At 44.9% G+C, this 21,888-nt stretch overlaps 1 protein-coding gene across 1 annotated transcript in view; it reads right to left on the bottom strand.

The window, feature by feature from the left end:
* Window positions 1–756: 756 nt before the first annotated feature.
* The window catches only part of Dnajc27 (DnaJ (Hsp40) homolog, subfamily C, member 27), a 31,996-nt gene continuing 10,864 nt past the window's right edge, over window positions 757–21,888 (bottom strand). The window contains exons 3-7 of the mRNA XM_013522664.1: window positions 19,734–19,803; window positions 13,269–13,433; window positions 12,482–12,604; window positions 6,381–6,538; window positions 757–3,502 (exon numbers count right to left, since the gene is read on the bottom strand). Of these exons, the coding sequence (XP_013378118.1) occupies window positions 3,370–3,502; window positions 6,381–6,538; window positions 12,482–12,604; window positions 13,269–13,433; window positions 19,734–19,803 (649 nt within the window). The 3' untranslated portion in view covers window positions 757–3,369. The remainder of the gene's footprint in view (window positions 3,503–6,380; window positions 6,539–12,481; window positions 12,605–13,268; window positions 13,434–19,733; window positions 19,804–21,888) is intronic.

Genomic DNA, 21,888 nt, shown 5'->3' on the forward strand with positions numbered 1-21,888 from the left:
GCATTCCCAGGCCCAGTAAGCTTCCCTGTGCCAGGGGTACTGCCACTGGGAAAGGCCGTTTGCATCCAGCTCCTGGCGCCCGCTTTCTGACGGGACAGGCCCCCTCCCTCCGGCTGCGGCTCGTCTTTGCTCTGTGCAGCCCAGCCACGTAACTGACTCGGCACCTGCAGGCGCTGCTGGTTCGCTCTGCTGATCTTTCAGACGTTTAGCTGCCTTCTCTATGGCTCACTTAACGAATAGTGAATTAGGTACTAGTGCACAGGTATAAAGAAAGCTTTCCCACTTGGGAATTCAACAGATGAGAATATACTAGGGTAAGTTTCCTGAGATAAATGCAAGCCTTAAAGAATGATGTGCAAGCTACAGAATTCTAGCAGTTTATCTTTTTTTTTTTGTTTTTTTTTTTTTTGGTTTTTCTCCGGTACCAGGAACCGAACTCATGACCTTGCGCTTGCCAGGCAGGCGCTTTGCCACTGAGCTAAATCCCCAGCCCTCTAGCAGTTTATCTTAGGGAGCAACATGAAGCCCCCCAACTCTGGACTTTTAAATGAACAGGCTCATAAACCCAAGGACACATTTATATGAAGAAATAAAATCACAGTACTAAAGCGACCATTCAAGAGCAGGCACAGAGGCGAACAGAGAAACAGGAGGAGGGGTATTTTAAAGTGCTTAGGTAGGTTGGAAGATTAAGTTGAAACGCCTCCGGGGATTTTTAATGAGTTTAAAAAGTGTTACTCCTTGGTGACACAGATGTAGAAGACATGGCTTTTAATAATAATAGCTATTCAAACTTTTCATTCTTTTTTGAAAAACAAGACTCTTTATACAAACGTTTTAGCCATTGAAATTATTCTGCTCATTGTGATTCTCACTGATGTATTTTTGAAATCTGAACTGGCTGGAGAACTTTTAATAAGATTGAACTACAAAGCATACATCTGCACCAGGAATTTAAATGAATGCATAGAGATTTGTGAAGTTTTGCAGGAAGTTAGTACCAAAAGATCTTTTCATTGTAAATCATGCTTTGTTATTTCTTAATGGTCTGCTGAAGTATTATGAAAATCAGAAAAAATCTAGGCCCTCGGGGCTAAACTTTCACATGTTAATACTTTTGCATACCTGAAACAGCACATGGCCATCCTGCACATTAATAATGCAGGTGTTGGAAACTGAGTCCCAAGACCTAAAAGCAAGCCAGGGCTGTATTTTGACCAGTCACTCCTACGGGTATGGATGGAAGCCCTCGAAAATTCTCTCTGTGGTGGCTGCTCATCGGCACAATGTAGCTGAATGAGGGAGGGACTGAGTGTAAGAACCACGATGAAATCTGGCACCAGCGGCCACACAGGGCCACCCGCTCAGTGGGCCGTCCGCTCAGTTTGGGCAGAGTGCTGCGTATGACCCCTCTTTCTGTGACTCCTATATTCTGTTGCAAGAGCCAACCAATGTAGGGTACCTCAGGCAAGAGGAAGGGCTTAAGCAAAGCTAGGCCCCAAAAGAACTCTGGAGTTCTGCGGTTCCTGGCGCTAGTTTAAAGGCCAGGGGCAAATCTCATAAAGAAAATATACCAAGTCTCAAATCATTTAAAAAAAAAAAAGCATTTTTGATTATCAGTCAGATGAAAACTCGTATTATAAAGCAACGCTCTAGGGTGGGGATGTAGCTCAGTGGTTAAAGCACTTGCTTAGGAGGTACATGGCCGTGGGTTCAACCAGCAACACCACAAAGACATACAAAATAAAAACACTTCTCTGGCTTCTGATGCAGCCCAAGTACAGCCATCCCAAGTGAAGCTGCTTTGGGAAGAGGCCACCAGACTGCAGTGGCTCGGAATATAAGAAAGTGACTTTTCTTCTTAGGTGATACAGTACATGCTACTTGGCAATCTATATGGGACAGCTGTTTAAAACTCACAGAATAGCAAGGTCTTACACTCTCAAAGCTCCACTTAGTGCAAGTGGTTGCAGCTAAAATTACGAGCCATACAAGGACAGTGATGATGAAATGAGTCATGTAAGAGATGGCTCTGTGAACATGGTAGGAAGTGTCAGCCCTAATACTTGATCCTCATCCATCCCTGTATCCTGAGGAGGAGAATGTGGCACAAGAATATATTTCTCTATGTGAAATTAGTTTTTATAACCTGTAGTTCAAAAATATGACTATTTAGAAATCTGGAGCTCAAGCAGAAACTACAGAGATTCAGCCCCACACAGACCTCAGAAAGTCCTCACTCTCTCTGGTCAACCAGGCCCATGTCAAAGCCTGGAGGGAGGACAGAGGAGCTGTGGCTGGAAGCTAGTGATTCAAGGAGAGAGAGACCCGATGGCAGGTAGGGGAGGGGAGGGGTAAGGTAAGAAGGGGGAAACTGAACACGGCTGGTGAGGAAGCAAGGAGCAAGAGGCTGGGCTTGCTCAGGGGGACCCTGTCTCTCCCTCTTGCCTCTGGGAAATGATGAGGAACAGGAAAAGGGCCCGACCTCAGACAGGACCCTCCTAGGGTTCCAAGAGCGCCCTGCTGGGCCGGCCTTGCCCCCGGGGCCTGCAGGGGCTGTCACCTGGAGGGCCCTGAGCATTTCTGCCCTGGGGTCTGATCCTCACTCCCAAGGGTGTGGTGCCCCCTGCTGCTGCTCCTCTGTGACAGGGGCAAGGCCTCGCTGGGTACAGAAGGGGCAGAAAGAGCAGGCACTGGAACCTTCTCTCTCAGGACTGGCTTATCTCTCCCCCTGGTGGATGGATGAGGGAAGAGACAATGTCACAGAAGGGCTGTTCAGTTCAGAACTGTGTCCTTCACTCCCCAAGCTTCAGAGGGCTGCCCAGAGTCCAGTCAGACTGATGTTCCATAAAGGGCCACGAAAAGAACTCTCAGTTCAGGGAGTGACTGGAAAGGTCACGTCAAACTCTCGGGCTTGGATGCTCTCTGCTAGATTTTGTTATTTCTGTCCTATTTTTTTTTCTTTCTCTGACGATGAATTTAACAAGAAGGAGAAAAAGAAGAGGAAAAAAAAGGGTCTTGCTATTGTGTTCCCTTCCTCTAGGAACCGTGTGGCCCTTTCCCAAGAGAAGCGCCTGGGACACCACCGCTACTGAGCTTGAGGATGGAGGCTGAAACCTTAGATTATCTGACAGTGGGAAATGGGGTATGGCACACAGGGACGCGAGGCTTCTTCCCCTCCCACAGATGCAGTCGCCTCGCTGTGAAACGCCTGTGAGGTGCTAACGGGCCCCAGGGCACTGATTTATACATGACAGCACATGAGGGAACACAGCAGTGAGATTCTGTGAAGAAAACTCCAGGTCGGTTACTTCGCCTCCAGGGGAAGGTGGGGTGCACTTCAGTCCTGGCTGGCTGTCCCCTGGTCTCCTACTTGATGCTTTTCAGCAGGGCTGTCCGGGCGTTCACAACTGCTTTGAAGGCATCTTCACTACCTGGTGCCACGCACTTGTCGGGGTGGAGAAGCACAGCGAGCTTCCGGTAGGCTTTATTGACTTCCTCCCTAGAAGAGAGCCAGCTCTGCGTCACTAACGGGTCGGCCGCAGGCCTGGGCCTCGGCATCTGGATGCACGAGCACACCCGCAAGGGTCACTACCTTTTCTCAGGGGCAGGCCAGCCAAATAAATACCGGGCGATAAAGAAACAAAAGTACAACGCAAAGTGAGCATGCAGACTTGAAGGACGCGGTGAAGGAACGATCAGATGAAAGCACTGGGCTCCTAGTGGGCAACGAGAAAACCTTTGCTGATGGGAGGAATGGAGGCCCGGGCCTGGGGAAGCCAGCTGGGAGTAGCACAGGGCGGGGGATTCGGAGGGTAGCACAGTGGCCAGGGAGGAAGAGCCTGGAAAGCAAAACAGCAAACAAGCCTGGTTTGACCAACAACAGCAATAGTGTTTCATGACAAAATGGCACTGGGAAAGCTATTTCTCAAAGTTGGGAGGCGGGCGGGAAGTCGGGAGGCTAACCCAGGCATGAGTACGAGTTTAGATCAAGGTGTCTGTGGGAGTAAACAAGCAAAGACAGAAGAGACAGCAGAGGACAAGAATCAACAGAAGTGGAGGATGAGTGGAAGAGTCCGTTGGAGGAGGGAAAGGAGAGGGCTGGATAGACACCAGGGTCCTGTAGACAAGCAGGACTGGCCTGGAGGACCTAGACACCATCCGCTCTGTCCCGCTCTTTCTCACCCTCTGATGCCAGGCTGGCTCTGAGAGGTGCTAAGCACGGGGCCACTGCCCTGTTCATACGAAGCTCTGCCTCTACCAGGTGATGTTTTAGAGCTCACCTTCCTTTGATAATCAGGGTACTGCCACTTCATAGGCACAGAGCCTAAGTGCCCTAGCCTTTTATTTATTGATTGCTTGATTGACTGATTGACTGAGGCAGGGTCTCATTATGTAGTAGCACATGCTAGCCTTGAACTCACGGCAATCCTCCTGCCTCAGCTTCCTGAGTGCTGGGATCACAGGTATGTACCACTACACCCAGCCTCCTTTATTTTTACCACAAGGGTTTCTAAACTGGTTCTCCAAATTAGGAAGATGGTCTTTGACAGCTCAGAGGTGATGGAAAAATTATGTAGAGACTGAAATCTCTGGGTCACCTTGACAGTTCCCTGTGTCTAGGGTACACTCCAACTCCAGGGGACTCCTCCAAAGTGTCTTGTTTTAACCTCACGTGTAGCTTTCATACACATGTAATTTTGATATCAATTAACAAGAATGATATTCTCCTTCTCTGAAGAAATTTGAAGCCGGGCATGGTGGCACATGCCTGCAATCTCAGCACTCCGAGTCTGAGGCAGGAGGACTGCTTAGAATTCCAGTTAGTTCAAGGCCAGCCTGAATTACATAGCAAGGCCCTGTCACCAAAAAAAAAAAGTAATTTGAATGGCCAGAATTCTTATTCCTCCAAAAGCCTCTGCCTCTCCTGAGGGAGGACATGCACAGAGCTTAGTGTGTGGCTGGCTTCCTTGCCAAGAGGGCCTTTCAGGACTTCTAGAGGCAGGAGAAATAAGACTGACTTGAGTGTACAACAAATATATCAATTCTGCTGAAGATGAAGACTGATTTAAAGTCCAAGAATAGTAAACATAGTTGGTACTGCACAAATATCAAAATTCTCTGTGACTTAAGAAAATAGTATTTTTAAGATTTTCCCTAAATGTGCTCAGTGCTATAAAATTTGTTAGTGTGACAGACCGCACTGAAAAAAGCTAAGATAAGTATGCATTTATACTGGTCGAAGACATGGTTGAAGACATGGAAATTAAGGAGGTCTGGACATTCCAGAAGATTCCAATTAACCAAAGTGAATAAATAAGGAACAAAAAGGTTTTTTCTTAATAAATACTATTCCAAGTTCATTAATAAGTAGACAATCAAATAGTTTCTTAATATGAGAGCCAGTATCCCTTGCAGATGACAGAGGAGAATTTAGATTGAAACTACGCAACTCTACTATGACATTTAAAAGACACCAGGAAACTCTGTGCTCTATCCATGAGGTCATCTGAATTCCTTCGAAAGTCCAAAGTGTCTGCAATACACTTGTTGAATGAAGAGCAACCAATAATGGTCGGCTCTTCCCCTCTCCTTCCTTCCTTCTGCACTTGCGGACATGCTACGAGACCAAAATGGAGAAGAGATGTTTAATGCCTTTGTATAGACAAGGTAATTCTGAGGTACAGTGTTTCTGTCATGGGACTCAAGGTGAAAAGCCGGAAAGAAAAAGCCCAGGGTGGAGGAGAGTCCTGATGCGAGTAAGAGCCTTGTAATTACACTATGTGCAGTCAGGGCAGAGTTATAGCATTGAATTACATTATCATCCCGGGTGATCATTTATTTGCATAAGCAACAAAGAACAGGAGGTATATTTCTTTTATTCCCGAATAAGTCTTTTTTGGCTAAAATAAAATAAATACACCCACAGGTGAGGAACTGGCAGGGTTCTGTGAAAGACAGAGGCAGATGGGCAGGCACATGGGTTAAGGGATAAAGACCAATACTACCACCAACCCCTGGGGGCCTGAGGGCGCTTATTTTCACTGAATCCCAGTTTTCCACCCACAAAATGAAATTTTTGGATAGGCTGATTGCTAAGACTCTCTTCCTCTAAAATTCTATGATTTAAGAATTTTCATTTGTAATTTTTTTTTAAGGTTACATTAGCTGCAAGGTTTGGTCCCTTAGCAGGTAACTGTGCTTTCTGTTTTGTATCTTTGGGATTCAGTCAAATCAGGGAAGCAGTCATTACGGAATCTATTTCACACACTGTTATGTTTCTAGCCAGTTAAAAGAAATTCCATTACACTTATAATTTTGGCAACTGAGTCCTTCTCTTTGTGAGCACTCTGCTCTAAATACACTGGCATGCTGCTTACCTTGAGGCCCCAGGTTTGACGCCTAGCATGTCCCAGCTGTCTTTGCTATTTCGAATTCTACGAATGGTATCTGCTTGTTCTTTGGTGAAGCTAGTGCTATTTGCGGCAGGACGTTTCCCACCATTTTCACATAAATCAACTATGGATACATAAAAGGCCTGCAAGAAAAAACACAGCACATAGTAGGATAGCTTGTATGAAGAAAGGAATTTCTTTTAAGCAGCAACTTAATAGCTTCTAACATATTTCAGTAATTTAAAAGTCATTCATTGCCAGGCATGGTGGTGCATGCCTGTAACCTCAGCACTTGGAAGGCTGAGGCAGGAGGATAGTTGCGAGTTCGAGACCAGCCTGGGCTACAAAGTGAGCTCAAGGCCAGTCTGAACTGCATAGCGAGACCCTGTCTCAAAAAGTAAAAAAAAAAAAAAAAGTCATTTATTAATCACATACATACTTTGGAAGATTTTCTTTCCTGTTATACTGTATTTAAGTATGTTCATGTATTTTAATAAAAAAGTATAAGGAATGATATTAAATGGCTCATAATCCTACTCTCAGGTAATCTCACACTTGAGTTAAAAAGTAATAGATGAGCACTGTTGGGGTATTCAGATGATAAAAAGTGTAAAATAAAAACTGCATCTCCCTGTCATTCAAATTCTTCTAAGATAACCATTCCTTTTTTTTTTTTTTTTTTGGTCTTTTTGAGACAGGGTCTTGCTATGCAGTTCAGGCCAGCCTTGAGCTCACTTTGTAGCCTAGGCTGGTCTCGAACTCACAACGATCCTCCTGCCTCAGCCTCCCGAGTGCTGGGATTACAGGCGTGCACCACCACGCCCAGTCTAAGATAACCATTCTTAACATTTTTTGGAGTGTCCTTCCAGGAAAATTTGCTACCAAAATACCATTTCATACACATATCCGCGCCCTATAAACACATAAGCGATCAGATCAAACATACTGCTTAGCAGCTTGCATTTTTTTCATATAGTAATACATCTTGTGTTATTTCTATAGCTACATTTAGAGCCCTTTGTTTTATTTAATGGCTTCAGCATTTTACTGTGTGGCTGTACCACCATTTACTTAACCACTGTTTACTCTTGAGCAAGCTGGTTGGTCCCAGTTTCTGAGCTACTGAAATATTTTTAAGTGTCTGCATCTCTTCACAGTTGTGGCGATAATGCTTTAGAGTAAATTTCTAAAAAGCAGCATCAGAGCACGTGTGGACTTATTTATTCTGAGTACTGCTGTCCACAAAGGCTGTACCAGTTTACATTCTCATCACTATGTGCATGGGCCAGAGATACAGCTCAGTGGCACAGTACCTGCCTGGCAAGCACAAGGTCCTGAGTTCAATTCCCGGTACCAAAAAGAAAAAGAAAAGAATAGGTGCAAGTTCTCATCACTATGTGTGAGAGCACCTGTTTCTACTATACCTTTATTTTTATTTTGTTTTTTGAGACAGGGTCTTGCTGTGTAGTTCAGACTTGAACTCACTATGTAGTGTCAGCTGGCCTCTTACTCACTGAGATCCTCCTGCCTCAGCCACTCAAGTGCTGGTATTATAGGCATGTGCCACCATGCCCAGCCTTTCTCTACACCCTTATTAACACTGAGCATTGTTTAATTTTTGCTAATGTGATGCGTACCTCACAATTGTAGTTTATATTTCTTTAACTGTAAGTGAAGGTGTCTTTTCATATACTTAAGGTCTTTTCTTTTTCTGCAAGTTTCATATTCTTTGTGTACTTTCAGGATTTTTAGAAGTGAAATTTTTTTCAGTTCTGCTCATGTTTCATGCTTTGTGTACCACTATTACTAAATAACCTTACTAAAAATATCAATTTAATACACTACAGCTCCTCTTAACTGATATATCTCTTCTTTCCTCAATTTCATTTTTGGATTCTTCTATAGTTCCTATTATCTTCTTAGAAATGTATTTTAAACTTCTTATTCTTTTTTTTTTTTTTTTTTGAGACAGGGTCTCTTTATGTAGTCCTGGCTGGCCTTGAACTCAATTCTCCTGCCTCAGCCTCCCAAGTGCTGGGATTACAGGTGTGTACCACCACACCTGGAAAACTTCTTTTTCTTATTGCCAATAATAGCTAATCAACTTGGTAACCTCACAAGAACCCTTGACATCTGAAAAAAATGGCATCAAAGAAAAATCACTGGAGACAGATAAGAGAAGTGCCGTCTTGGTTTAACGTTACTCTACCTGTTAACAATGTCACTCAGACAAAACCAAGTTCCATTCTGACATAAAGCATCTATTAAATAGATAGGAAATAAAGACAACATTTATTAAACAGAACCAGCAGGAAAGCACCTCTAAGTGCTCACTTACAGTATGGCGTTATTCTACTCTCGATAGCTTTTTTTCCCCATGAGACTAATTCATCTATTAGTTCTATACAAGATTTATCTAAAAGGATAAAAGCCCCTAAAGGGGTTTGCCGGTATTTGCTAGTGGTATGTACTGGTACTGCGGTGATAGAAAGAACAGTGGGAGTGAAGTTAAAGGCATGTTCAGGGGCTGGGGATTTAGCTCAGTGGCACAGCGCCGGCCTGGCAAGTGCAAGGTCGTGAGTTTGATTCCTGGTACCAGAAAAAAACAAAAAACAAAAAACAAAAACAAAAAACAAATAAAGGCATGTTCACATTTCACATCGGAGTTCCAGCCAAGACAGAGTGATGAAAACTGGACTAGACCACCTGCCATAAGTGACCAAACTGGACACACATTTGAGGTGACTATTCGCAGGGAATGGACCACAGCAAATGCGAGACCGCTCCCTGAGAGGTCAGCCGCACAGTCACCCGGGCCTGTACCTGGAGGCCATCCCTGACCACATTGCCGAGAGCTGGAGTCTGAGCAGACACAAAGTGCTACTGAGGAAAGGGGCAGCGAACAGAGTCTGAGGCTGCTGAGGTGGCTGAGAACTGCAGAGCAAGGAGTGGCAAGAGGGAGCTGGGCAGCGCTGGCCCCAGGTCATGCGGGGTTCTCTGAGAGTCTCAGCTGAGGAGCAGGCCACCCACGCACAGACAGCGATCATCAGCACTTAGCAGGCAACAGCTTCTACAGGGCTGAGCACAGAGCCAAAGCACTAGAGGTCCCGCGGTGCCAGGCAGGAGTTGCCCTTACCAGAGTGGAGAGATGGGCTTCACACCTCATAACAGCCCTAGCACCGCCCCACAGAAGGCTGTGCCTTAGGAGATGGACATATCCTAACAAAGCAAAAGCCAGGAGCCAACCAGATCTGTAAGACGGTATGATGTGAACACAGACTGCCACACTAGAAGGGACCGGGAAACACAGGAGCAATCAGATCAGACATACTGCTTAGCAGCTCCCTCCAGCTCCCTGTTAGTAAGGCACAAACAAAGCCTGATATTGTCACTGGAATGTGCTGGAGTCTGAGCTACCTGCTGACACGAGGATCAACATTCTTCTGAGGAAGACAAAAGAAACCTAGGGTCTCTAAAATATATCATCCCCGAGTCTGGTACTCAATCAGGCATGCTCATTATTCAAGCGAACAAACAAGAAAATGTAACCAACAGTCATAAAAAAACATAGTCAATAGAAACTGAATCCAAGATGGCTCAGATGCTGAACTTAGCAAAGACTTAAAAAAACAGATATTATAAGTACTTAAAAGAGGTAAAGGAATATATGTTGAGAGAATTAAAGGAAAATAAATTTTTAATAAGAGGCTGAGGGCCGGGCTGGGGATTTAGCTCAGCGGCAAAGCGCCTGCCTGGCAAGCACAAGGTCGTGAGTTCGGTTCCTGGTACCGGAGAAAAACCAAAAAAAAAAAAAGAGGCTGAGGGCCACCTATAGTGGCACACACATCATCCCAGCACTCGGGGAGGCTGAGCTAGGAGGATTTCTGGGAGTTGGAGGCCAGCCTGGGCTACAAAGTGAGTTCAAGGCCAGCCTGAACTACATAGCAAAATTAAATCTCAGTGATTGCCTATCTCAAAAAGAAGAAGAAAAATAAGACAACCAAATACAAATTCTAGAACTGAATTGAAAAAGTCACTCAGTGAGTTTACAGGTTTTCAGTGAATTTTAAGTCAGATCAACAGAAATGATGTAATTTAGAACACAGAAAAAATTGGAGGATAAACAGGGTCAGGAACTGTGGGACAAAATCAAATGGTCTAATACACATGCAACTGGAGAGAGTGAGAACGGGGAAAAACATTTTTGGGGAAATAATGGTTACACATGAAAACAAAGATTAAAAAATCCCAAATTTGATGAAAACACCCACACACCCATCTAAGAAACTCAACAAATCCCAAAGAGGACAAATACAAGGAGAACCACAACTTGATGTATCGGAGTCCAACTGCTGAAAGTCAAACACAGAAAAGCTCTCGAAAGCAATCGGTGGAGGAGAAAAGGCACAACGTGCACACACGAGCAGCAATAACAGTGGGAGCTACGTGTATAGCACACGGCAGAGGCCAAGACAACCAACAACTCCTTTAACACCCACAACTGCCGGGCGTGGTGGTGCACGCCTGTAATCCCAGCCAGCACTCAGGAGGCTGAGGCAGGAGAATCGTTGCAAGTTCGAGACCAGCCTGGGCTACAAAGTGAGCTCAAGGCCGGCCTGAACTGCATAGCGAGACCCTGTCTCAAAAAGACCAAAACAAAACAAAACAAGTAACACCCGCAAGAAACAGAATCAATGGAATCGCTGCCTGACTTGATCATTACACACTGCAGATGCGTACCAAGTTATGTCACTGGACCCCATAAAAGATGTACAGTGGAAATAATAATAGAATACAATTTTAAAAGAAATTTAATCTCAGTTATTACTTATGTCCTTTAGACAAATCTACCCTTATGGGTCCTCATCAATGAAAAAGGAATAACACGCACTGTTGTGAACAAGCCTCAAATGAGATGAAACACGTAAACATCCCCAGATTTGTAAAACATTACTCTAATGGTTAAGAATCATTGTTGTGCACATGAAAAGAACAGACAGCGTGGCTACACAACATCAGCCTGACCTTGAACTAGAAGCTACTGATGTCTAAGTCAGCCTGTCAGCCAAAGATAAACCTGTCTTCTTCAAGTAGGAGGGTGGCAGTGTGTGAGAGGGAGATTCAGCCACAAAGATTAACTACAATCCCACTCAATAATTAAAAACAGCTCTTTAGAATATAGCTACATTATCTGAAAGGCTAAATTTCCCCAAGTATCAGATATATTTGTAAGGAAAATACATTATTCATACCATCACTTCCAAATGTATCTATAATTAAGAACTTACTTTATAACTTAATAGTTTTAAATAGCCTCCTTTCCTTAAAATTATTCAAGATCAGGGTTTAGAAAGAGATCACTTATTCCCGTTGCCATGTGAGTGCATCTTTTGCTGCCTCGTTGGAGAGGCCTCATCTTCTGTGTGCCTGGCTGGATTCCACACAAAGAGTTTCTTACTGTCTGGTGGTATTACCTGTAACACCGTTGACCAGTGGTCATTTTAAAGAAGATGTTTGTCTCACTTAAGCAATACAGTAACTTGTTAAACCTGACCATCAGAATTACCTGGAGAGCTTTCGTAACTTACAGATTCCTAGGTTCCACTGCAATGTTAAATATCCAATAGGTCTGGAGGGCTGGAGTCCAGAAATCCGTTTTTGAAAGAATTTCTCTAGGTAATTCTGATGACTGGCCAGGTCTGATTTATAACAGACAGCACAGAGATCACGTGTGCATGTATGCACGTGCGAGTGTGCACATAAACACACACACAGTATTTTCTCTTTCTCAGTCCCTTTTTGTCTCTCTCCAGTTTCTTTCAAAAGCATGTCCTCCTTTTTTTGTTTTTTTTTAAGTCAGGGTCTCACTATGTAGCCCAGGCTGGCCTCAAACTCTTGGCGATCCTCCTGCCTCAGCCTCTGAATACTGGGATTATAGGTGTGCACCACCAGGACCAGCTCAAAAGTACTTACTCTAATGAAAATAATTCCTATTAGTTTTTTTGCTTCTCCTAATTTAAACTAAACACCGGCATGGCTGGCCTTGATAGAGACACAAACCCTAAAGCAACAAAATGTGAGGTTACCTGGAACATCTCATTGATTCCTTCTCCAGTTTGGGCTGAAGTCTCAAAGTAGAGGAACCCTCTGCTCTCAGCCCAGAGCCGCCCTTCACTTTCATCTACACAGCGGTGCTTGGCGCAGTCGATCTGAAGGGGGGCAGGCAGAGGGAAAGTCCAACCTTGGCTCACTAGAACAAGCCCAGTGAGCCTTTTGTCAGTTCTTTACCAAAGCAAAACAAAATCTTTATTTATTTATGTATATTTTTGCAGTGCTGGGGATGGAACCTAGGGCCTCACACCTGCCAGACAAGTGTTTTACCGCTGAGCTATTTGCCCAAGCCCAAATACTACTTTTAATGAGGCCCAGTACCAGTATACAAAATTACCAGGAGCAAGAGACCAAACATAAGAAATTAAAAACTGAACATAGACTGTTTTTCTACGTGATTTTCAAGCACACTTCCGCCTCCCCCTTCAGGAAGGCAGCTGCTTCTCACTTTGGTGACAGCTGCTTCCTCATGCCTGCCGCACCCCAGGGGCCACGCCCTGCTTGCCACAGCACAGAGCCCAGAGCCCTCAAGCGATGCCGCTCCTCTGTGGGGCCACAGTAGCGTTAGGTCCAGATACAAAAAGGGTGCAGACCCTCACACACCAGGTTTGGGGCTTTGCTGCGTTTTGTATCTTAGAGACACATGTTTTTGACTCCTATGCTAATGAATAATGAATTTACTTTTCTTTCTTATTGGTTCCCCTACTACTTTATTGGTGCTTCCAACTAGAAAGGCGAGCATGCCAGTCCCCGAGCAGTTACCTTGTTGGCGCACACCACAAATACAATGTTGTCCACGTTCCCGTGAGGCCCCAGCTCCTGCTTCATTTCTGCCAGCCACATGTCCAGAGCGTCAAAGGACTCCTTCTGCCCAACGTCGTAGACCAGGATCACGCCCTGCGTGTCCTTGTAAAACTCATTGCGAACCTTCAGGTGGAGGCACACGTGTAGGTTTTGTGATTTGATAAGAATGTATCTTACAATCGTCAACTTAGCAAAGTGCATTCTTTCATGAACTCATAGTACTTGATGTATCTCAGTATTTTACTGACTTTAGAGGACTTTTTAAGACACCAAGGTAACATAATAAAATGTATGTATTTTTATAGAAAGACTTAAAATCTATTTCTAAAGAAGGCCCCCCTGCCCACCTCTCTTCAGCTCTAGTTCCAAGCCCCAGAGGCAAGCACTTTTACTTGCTAGTAGGCCTTAAAAGAACACCCGTTCTATAGAGCTCTTCTTAGAGAGGCAAGTGAACAATTTAAAAGAACTTACAGCAAAAAAGAAGCAAGTGTGAGGATGGGGACAGCCTCTCCATCACAACCCAAAGCCAGCTTTCCCAGGGTGCCTGGCAGAGCATCCCTGATTTCTGAGGTCCGGGCACCAACTGAGAACTCCGCACTCAGACCCTCAGTGAATGACAAGGGCACAGCTTGGAGGCACAAGGGTCTGGGTCCACACTTACTTACTTACTAGTTGTGTGATCTCGGACAAGTCACTTAACCTTTCTGCGCCTCAGTGTCCTCATCTGTAAAATGGGGATAATACTACTTCACAGGATTACTATGGGGCTTAAGTGAGACAATGGAGGGAAAGCCCTTAGCACATGGTGCCTGGAAAACTTTCTTCCTGCATTCTTCTCTGACTGGCCTTTGTGTCTCATCAGAAGTGGCAACTTGCCTCTGGGCATAGCTACGAGCCCAGGAAGAGGTGGCATCAAGGACAGGGCAGAAGTATACCCTGAAGTTGCAGAGGCCACGAGAGGGTGGCTGGGTGAGGAGGCTCCAGGGGAAAGTGTGGTAAGGACCTTGACAGAGGCCAGAGTCACAGTTTCTTTTCACAGATTCTGGAATGTTCTCGGCTCAAGATGGACATGTAGTAAGAAATGCAGATGTCTTCCACACAGGAGTTGTGGGTTTTTGAGCCCAAGACAGACACCTGGACCGAGAATGTAAGGGTCTATTAATCTACAGACGCCTAAGACACTACGGCCCCCACGCGAGCACCAACGAAACAAAAAGGAACGGAAGCCTCTGGCCCTGAGTTCTTTTCTGGCTGCAGTCCCGGGCTCTGCCTCCCTCTGCAGCTTCTGCCTTGGCCCCAACACACTGTTTCCCAGGGCCTTGAATTCTCTCTCACCAACTCTTCTCCGTAGCAGTGGAGAAGCTCCAGTCCTGTCCCAGGCTGTGGTGGCTTAGATCTGCAATGTCCCCCCAGAGGCCCCCATGCTGGGGCGGCTCTGGGAAGGTGACTGGATCACGGAGGTGCCAGTCTCATCGGCGGACTGCTGTTAGGACACGGGGCCTGCTCAGAAAACAGGGGGTGACCTGGAAGGGCGTGCCTTCCTCCGTCTCCTTCCACTCTCTGCTTCCTGGCTGCCACGATGTGAGCAGTGTTTTGTCCACCATGCTCCCCTGCCATCCTGTTTCTGCCCTGGAGCCAGCTGACCAAAGTCTGGAACTGTGACCGTCTCTCCTCCTCTTAGCTGTGGGGGTCAGGTACTGCATCCGAGACGGGAAACTGGCTAAGACCTGGGCCTCCTCCTCCTTTCCGGGTAACAACCCCTTCCACAGTCTGGCCCATGAGACTCTCCAAGATGAGCCTTCTTAGGGGAGCATCCGGACCTAACTTGCCTCTCAGGTCAGTACCAGACCCTGGCAGCTTAATGTCCTGTTGGACTCTCAACCTCTGTATGTACAATGGGAAAGCCTTCCACTCATTTCTTTGGAGGCTCTCGGACATCAGCAACGAATGACCATCATTCCCTGGTCACTCAGGTTGAAGGTACGGTGTCAACTTCTGCTGCCTTCTTCTTAGTTACCAGATTCAGACAAACCAGTAGAAGCTACATCCGCCACGTGTCCTCACCTGCCCTTTCCTTCCGGTCTCGTGCCGACATTACCTCTTGACTGCACTATTCCCAGGAGTCTGCTGAGTCATCTTCCTGGAAGTACGATACTGTATGTATCTGTCTTTCTAAAGCTCTGGCTCGTAATTTCCTTGGTGTCTCTCCACTGCCAACTCTCCAAAATTCAAACTCAGTTAAACAAAAAGTTTTGATCAATCCTCGTCAGCCTTCTCAGTCTCTACCCTCTGACCTACGATCTGGATAATCTCTTTCCCTTTACCTGCCCTACGCCTTGCAAACTCCACCTGGAGAGTCCTCTGTATCTTTAATCTTGCAAGATCTCGGTATCCTGCTGAATTTCCCATGAAGGTTTTCTGCCTGGTACCTACCATCTGACCCTTTCCCCTGTGAACAGAAAGAAGGTTCCCGTGTCCCCTAGGACACCACAGCCAGGTGTACTTCTAATTGTGCTCCTGTCACTTCCTGTCACTCTCACGGCTGGTGGCACATCCAGCTGTCCTTCCACTAGGCTGCAGACGACATGAAGGCTTGTTTCTCGATGCATCCGTGCTTGGCTTACCCACAGGCCTGGCGGATACAAGTGTCTGAGACTCTATAGAACTGAATGGCTGCATGGGTCTTAGTAGAGAATAAAAGTAGTGGCCAAAGGGGGGAAAATTTCAAATACAGGTCATGTTCTCCAGTGACAGGTGTGTAAGTAAAAGTAAACTAATGCCAGCTCAGTGAGTTTCTTTCAAGGATGTAATTTCAATTCTGAGTTCAGTGAAGAAGTACCTACATAGTCTAGAGTAAGTTATTTTATTAACCCCAACCTTGGTTTCCTCATCTGTAAAATGAAAGGACAAGGTAGATGTTTCCCAACAGTTTCATTATTCTAGTTGCCCAAAAAAGCTTCTGCTCTTAGTTCTGGCTGGCTCAATGCAGTCAAGGTTTAACAAGACAGGATGCTAAAAGAATGCAGACTGTTTCTTAAAGTAGATATGGAAACAAGCTGGTATTACAGCTAAGAAAGCTGTTATTTTAACATCACTGGGGCCTTGGAAAGTTCCTGTGAGACCCTCTAACTCAGACCTCAGGTGAGTGGCTCAACGACACAAGGCTGGGGTCTGAGACAGGCCCCACTCCCCTCCAAGGTTCTCCCACTAACTGCTGTGAGGTTGCCATCTCACACTCTAGGTGGACTGCCCTGTTCCAGCAGACCCTCTGGGAAACCTGCCAAGAGGACAGGTGACAATGGATGCTTCAGTGGTGGACAGGCACAAGGTTCTGAGGAAGCCAGAGGTCATAGGAATGGCTACGATGTTTCACTAGCTAGGTGCTGAGCAAGGTTATACTTTGGTCACCTTGGCACTTAGAAAGATGATGATGGCTTTAGTTTTGCCAACAAGGAGGGTTCAAATGGTGCACACTTGTAACCCCAGCACTCGGGAGGCTAAGGCAGGAAGATCACAAGGCTATACAGTGAGACCCTGTCTCAATAAAACAAACCAATAAATGAAAGGAGGGTCCAAGACACAAACAGTAACTATCAGACTAAAAAGAGAGCAAGGCTATTTCAGTGAAAAGATACTTTAGAAGTGGTGATTTAGAAGGTGCTTCTATTAACCACACTTCTACTTTTATAAATCGCTGGAAAAACCAGCTGTTACAGCTTGTATTTAGATGTGCACCACCCCCCCAAGTCTCAATGCAGTTATAGGTGTGGCTTTTTCAGAGGTGGCTGGATCTAGTATGTGTGATGCTAGGATTGATTCATGGTGCAGCACTAGGCTCAAGGGCACTAGGAGGAAGGTTGTGAGTGATACCCATCCTAAGTCGTCGAGATAAGACAGAAAGGGTAGGAAGACACTGTTAAGGCCCATTGTTGCTTTGCTATAGTCTGCCCACCATGAACTGTTCTCCTCTGCTAGGCCACCCTGCCTTGGAGCCAGCTGATTATGGACTGAAACTGTGAGCTAAATAAACCTTTCCTCCCTTAACTTTGGGTGTTGGGGTTTTGTCTTAGCAACAAGAGAAAAGCAACTAAGATAACAGCCATTGCCATTTGAGGATGCAAAAAGAGCCTAGTGTCTAATGATGGAAAGTAACAGGAACCCTCAGGGTGTTTCAACCTGTTAGACAAAACCCAGGATGCTGTATAGATTCTCAGCTCCACACCAGCAACAGGGGACCATCTACAAAGGATGCAACTAGAACGCTGGCGGACACAGCCATTGTGGGAATAGAGATGATTTCCCTCAGGAGAAGCAGACTCTAAACAGCAGAAAGGCTCTGTTGTAGAAACACAGACCCAGTCCCTGTTTCTCCAAAACCTTGGCCAGAATCATGGTCCAAGTCACAGGAGGGTGGCTTTGCAAAAGCGAAGTTGCTGACTTGGGGCTTTTAGCTCTGTGCAGGATGAGCTCAGGAAGCAGCAAGACCCCCCCATCACTAGAGGTATTCATTCTTCAAACTCTCACCATCCTCCTCACTCAGACTGTGTGGGGGCATAATTCTGTCCCTAAGAGTCCCAACCTACAAAACTCTTACGTATCCACCAACTCTCAGTTTAAATCCTGTGTCCTTAAGCAGGGCTTCTTAGCCTCTGGGATAAGTTGGGTCAGGATATTAAGTGCGCCTCAGCATTCGGTCATTTCTTTAATATGTGTCTGCTCTAGCATATTACATTCCACGACAATAAGGGGCAGCATGTTTCTAACATCCAGCATAGACCCTGGGGTGTAAGTATCTGGGATTGAATGAAGACGACTGACCTGGAAGAATACTGTGAAAACAAATCCTGCAAGGGGCACGGCTGTGCACTACATCAGTTCTCAGGCATCTTCTAACTCGCTCCATTCCCACAACTTCGGTGTAATACAAGGTTTTTGTTCTTTTCATTTTTTTTTTTTTTTTGGCAGGGTCGGGGGAGGTCAGCGCTTGTGACCAAATCAAGGCCTTAGGCATCAAATCTACCAACTGAGCTAGGTCCTAGCCCAGTAATCTAAGAGTCACATGGGCATTTCTGGTAGTTAGAATCTACATCAAACTCGTGGTCAACCAGACCATCATGCCTTTTTCACTGATAGTATGTAAAACTGACTTAACCCACTGTAAGGCTTCAAACAAAAAGATTCATTTTACCTAAATACTTGGGCATATTCACAAGATGGAAGATTAGGTAGTTACTGAAAGCACACCCCTGCAAAAGATGGAACAGGTATAGATTTCTCTATTATAAGCAAAACCCTGGATATTATATATAAAGTATATATTTAAGTAAAAGTAAAAATCCTAGGCATTACATATAAAGTATTTATTTATACCAGGTATACAGGTCAGGTACAGGTAAAAATCCTGCAGATTAGGCATACAACATGTACGTACAAACTTCTCAAAGGTGGGGAGGAGGCAGGAGACAGGCTGGGGCCCTGGGACCTGAGGGGTGGCCATGGGGGTGAGGTTCTGGGTTATCTTTTGCCTCATATGTCTCAGACTTGGAGCAGAAGCACAACTCAAAAATGTCAAGAACTGTAGACAAATTAAAGCACTATCAAAAATCAGATCTCTCCAGCCAGATGGTGAGGAAAGAGGCAGTTTAGAAAGATTTAAAAAAAAAATTCAGAAAGTAATTACTCTAAAACCAGCCAAACACCTTAGAGAAACCTGACTTACAAGCCCTAACCACCCCAGTGAAGACTGAGTGAAAATTTTAGCAGTGAAAAACATAATGGCAGTAAGAAGCTTAGGGTGGGCTCAGCAGCCCAAGTTAGGGGTGAGTGGGGAAATTAGTGAACCGGAAGGGGGAACAATAGGAATTACCCAAACTGAATTACAGCAAGGAAAAAAATTAAAACAATGAACGGAGCTTTAGAACCAACCGAGCTAAAACAAAAGATCAGAATCCAGGAGGAAAAGAGAGAGTGGCTAGGGAGCACCACGGAACAGGCGAACATGGCCAGGGGGCTTGCTTGGTTCCTTCCGGGAAAGCAGCCCAGGACCTGGAGCGGCAGGAAAGAACATGCGGGACACTCCGGTGACAGAAGTGACATCACCGGGTCGTTAAGTCCGAGTCTAAATGTAATTACCTTCTCAAATTTGGGGCTGAGGTATTAAGTAAAAAAGCAAAAGTCCTTTGAATGTTGAAATGTCTTACTTATATGAATGTTTCGAACATTGGCAATTAAACTTCTTACCCCTATTTAGAGTGGCAGCACAAAATATCAACAGGTGCCTACTAAGAACCAAGGCCAGCCACAAACATGAGCTAAACGTACCTAATTTTACATAATCCGAATATCGGTGGCTTCAATTCAGGATCTTTCCCCGATCCCACTGACAATACTGGATGTAGGTTTTCTCAAAAAAGGCGTTCTTACCTCATAGAAGAAGGGATGTCCGGCCATATCAAAGATGTTAACTTTGATTTCTCTGTCTCTGACTTGTACCCTGAAATGTTCAAATGCAAACAATCCCAAAGGTCATGGTTTCCGATTCACGTTAGCATCATTTATGAATTGTAAAAAGAAATACACGTGAAGGAGGAGAGGCTTTCCCTGCGCCTCTTCTTGGCTCCAGATCATTTTTACATTAGGAGCCACCAACTAGGCAGATGATCCTGGCTCCTTACTTGAAGAGCACTGAGCCCTCACTGAGTAAGCACACTCATTTATCTTCACTTTCATCTCGAGCTACTTCAGGTCAGGCCCTTGAGCCAACGAACAGTGGCTGTTACTGGGTACCAAGAGGAAGGAAGACAGAAGGTTTCCTTCCCCTAGGAGGGACCTTAATTATTACTGGTTGTGCCTGGTTACTATGCAGTAGAGTGACATAGACATATTAATGCTGTCTGTTCAATTTTCTTGTAATCTTTATTTGAGCCACAGTTAATCTGTTTTCAGAAACAAATTTGAAAATAACAAAAGCGGAATCATTCATAATAGAATTAACTACTGTTAACACATTAACATCATAGGTATTTGTTTCTAGTTTGTCTCACTATCCTTTGGTGGTATGAAATCTTGAACCCAGGGCCTTCACATTGAGCTACATCCAAACCTACCCACACTTCTTTTTGAGACAGGATCTTGCTAAGTTGCTATGTTGCTTAGGTTGGGCTCAAACTTGTGATCCTCCTGCCTCAGGCTCCATACTGTTGGGATCACAGCATGTGCCACCATGCCTAACTTGTTTCCAATCCTTTTGAAAGAAAAAAATCATCACTGGAAAAGCATGAATGAACATTATAAATAATTTAAAAATCCCAAAAATGAATACTTAAAAGTTATCCCAAGTCCTATCACCCAGAATAGTCTTCATTAATACAGATGAACACCACCACAGGCTTCTTTCTATGCAGAGAGAAGATAAATATAAATATTCTTATAAAAGGGGATTGTACTTTTATAAAAATATATAGCATAAAATTTACTTTTTATTAGATTTAACAGAAGAAAAAGAAACTGAAGAGAATGGGCAGGAATTACTGAACTTTAAATACAAATATTTCCTCAACACAAGAAATATTATTTCTTAAAAGATCCCTGGCTGTGGATGGTGACATAGGCCTATAATCCCAGCTCTTAGAAGGCTGAGGCAGGAGGATCTCCAGCCTGGGCCACATAGTGAATTCAAGGCCAGTGTAAACTACAAAGTAAGAGCTTGTCTCAAAAAAACCCAAAACAAAACACACACACACACACACACACACACACACACACACACACACAAATCCCTGTAAGGCTGTAAGGTTAAAAATAGAGAATATTAACAGTAAATGTACAAGTTAGAGTCATTATCTCTTTAAGTACCATGTTTCAGGCTCGGGCAGCATTGACGTGACTCTGGCTGTGGAATACGAAGACTTCAGAGCTTTCTCTCTCTCAGGGTCTCTGTACAACTTTCTGGCTTACAAACGATTATTCCCTTTCTGTCCTGAAACCACAATTCCTCAGTTGTTTCCCAGACAATAACAGGGCTGGGGAGGTAGCTCCGTGGTGAGTGCACAACAGTAACAGAGCTTGGGCGCGGCTGGCAGAGATCTGGGGTAACTGTTTACAGTTTTAAATTTTTGCCTAAAAGGATAGCAGCTGAGAAGCGGTGGAATTATGATGCGTATGAAGTCAGGGAATAATACAAACGTCTCCACACACTGAAACCTGAAAGGAGTCAGCTTAATTCAGAAGCCAAGAGGAAGAAATTAGGAAAAATGGTGATTCCCTCCCTCCAGGCAGCACATGCCTGAGTGTGGTTTTGGGCTCCCTGTATCCTGACCACGGCAGATTCCTTACCCGGCTCAGACGTGGTGACAGAATCTCAGCGGGGGAGCCCCAGGGATCCGTTCTTTTATAAAGGACACAAGTCATTCCTTTTTCCCCCAGATGGAGCCCAGGCCATCCTCACACAGGCTAGGCAAGCGCTCCACCACTGAGTTAAATCCCCAGCCCACAACTAATCCTTAAGCACGCTGAAATTGGAGTACCCTATTGAAAACAGCTCTACTGTTTACCCAAAACTAAACGCTGCTTTCTTTTT

Source organism: Chinchilla lanigera, unplaced genomic scaffold, assembly GCF_000276665.1.
Source record: "Chinchilla lanigera isolate Chin_1 unplaced genomic scaffold, ChiLan1.0 scaffold00068, whole genome shotgun sequence".
Classification (NCBI taxonomy): domain Eukaryota; kingdom Metazoa; phylum Chordata; class Mammalia; order Rodentia; family Chinchillidae; genus Chinchilla; species Chinchilla lanigera.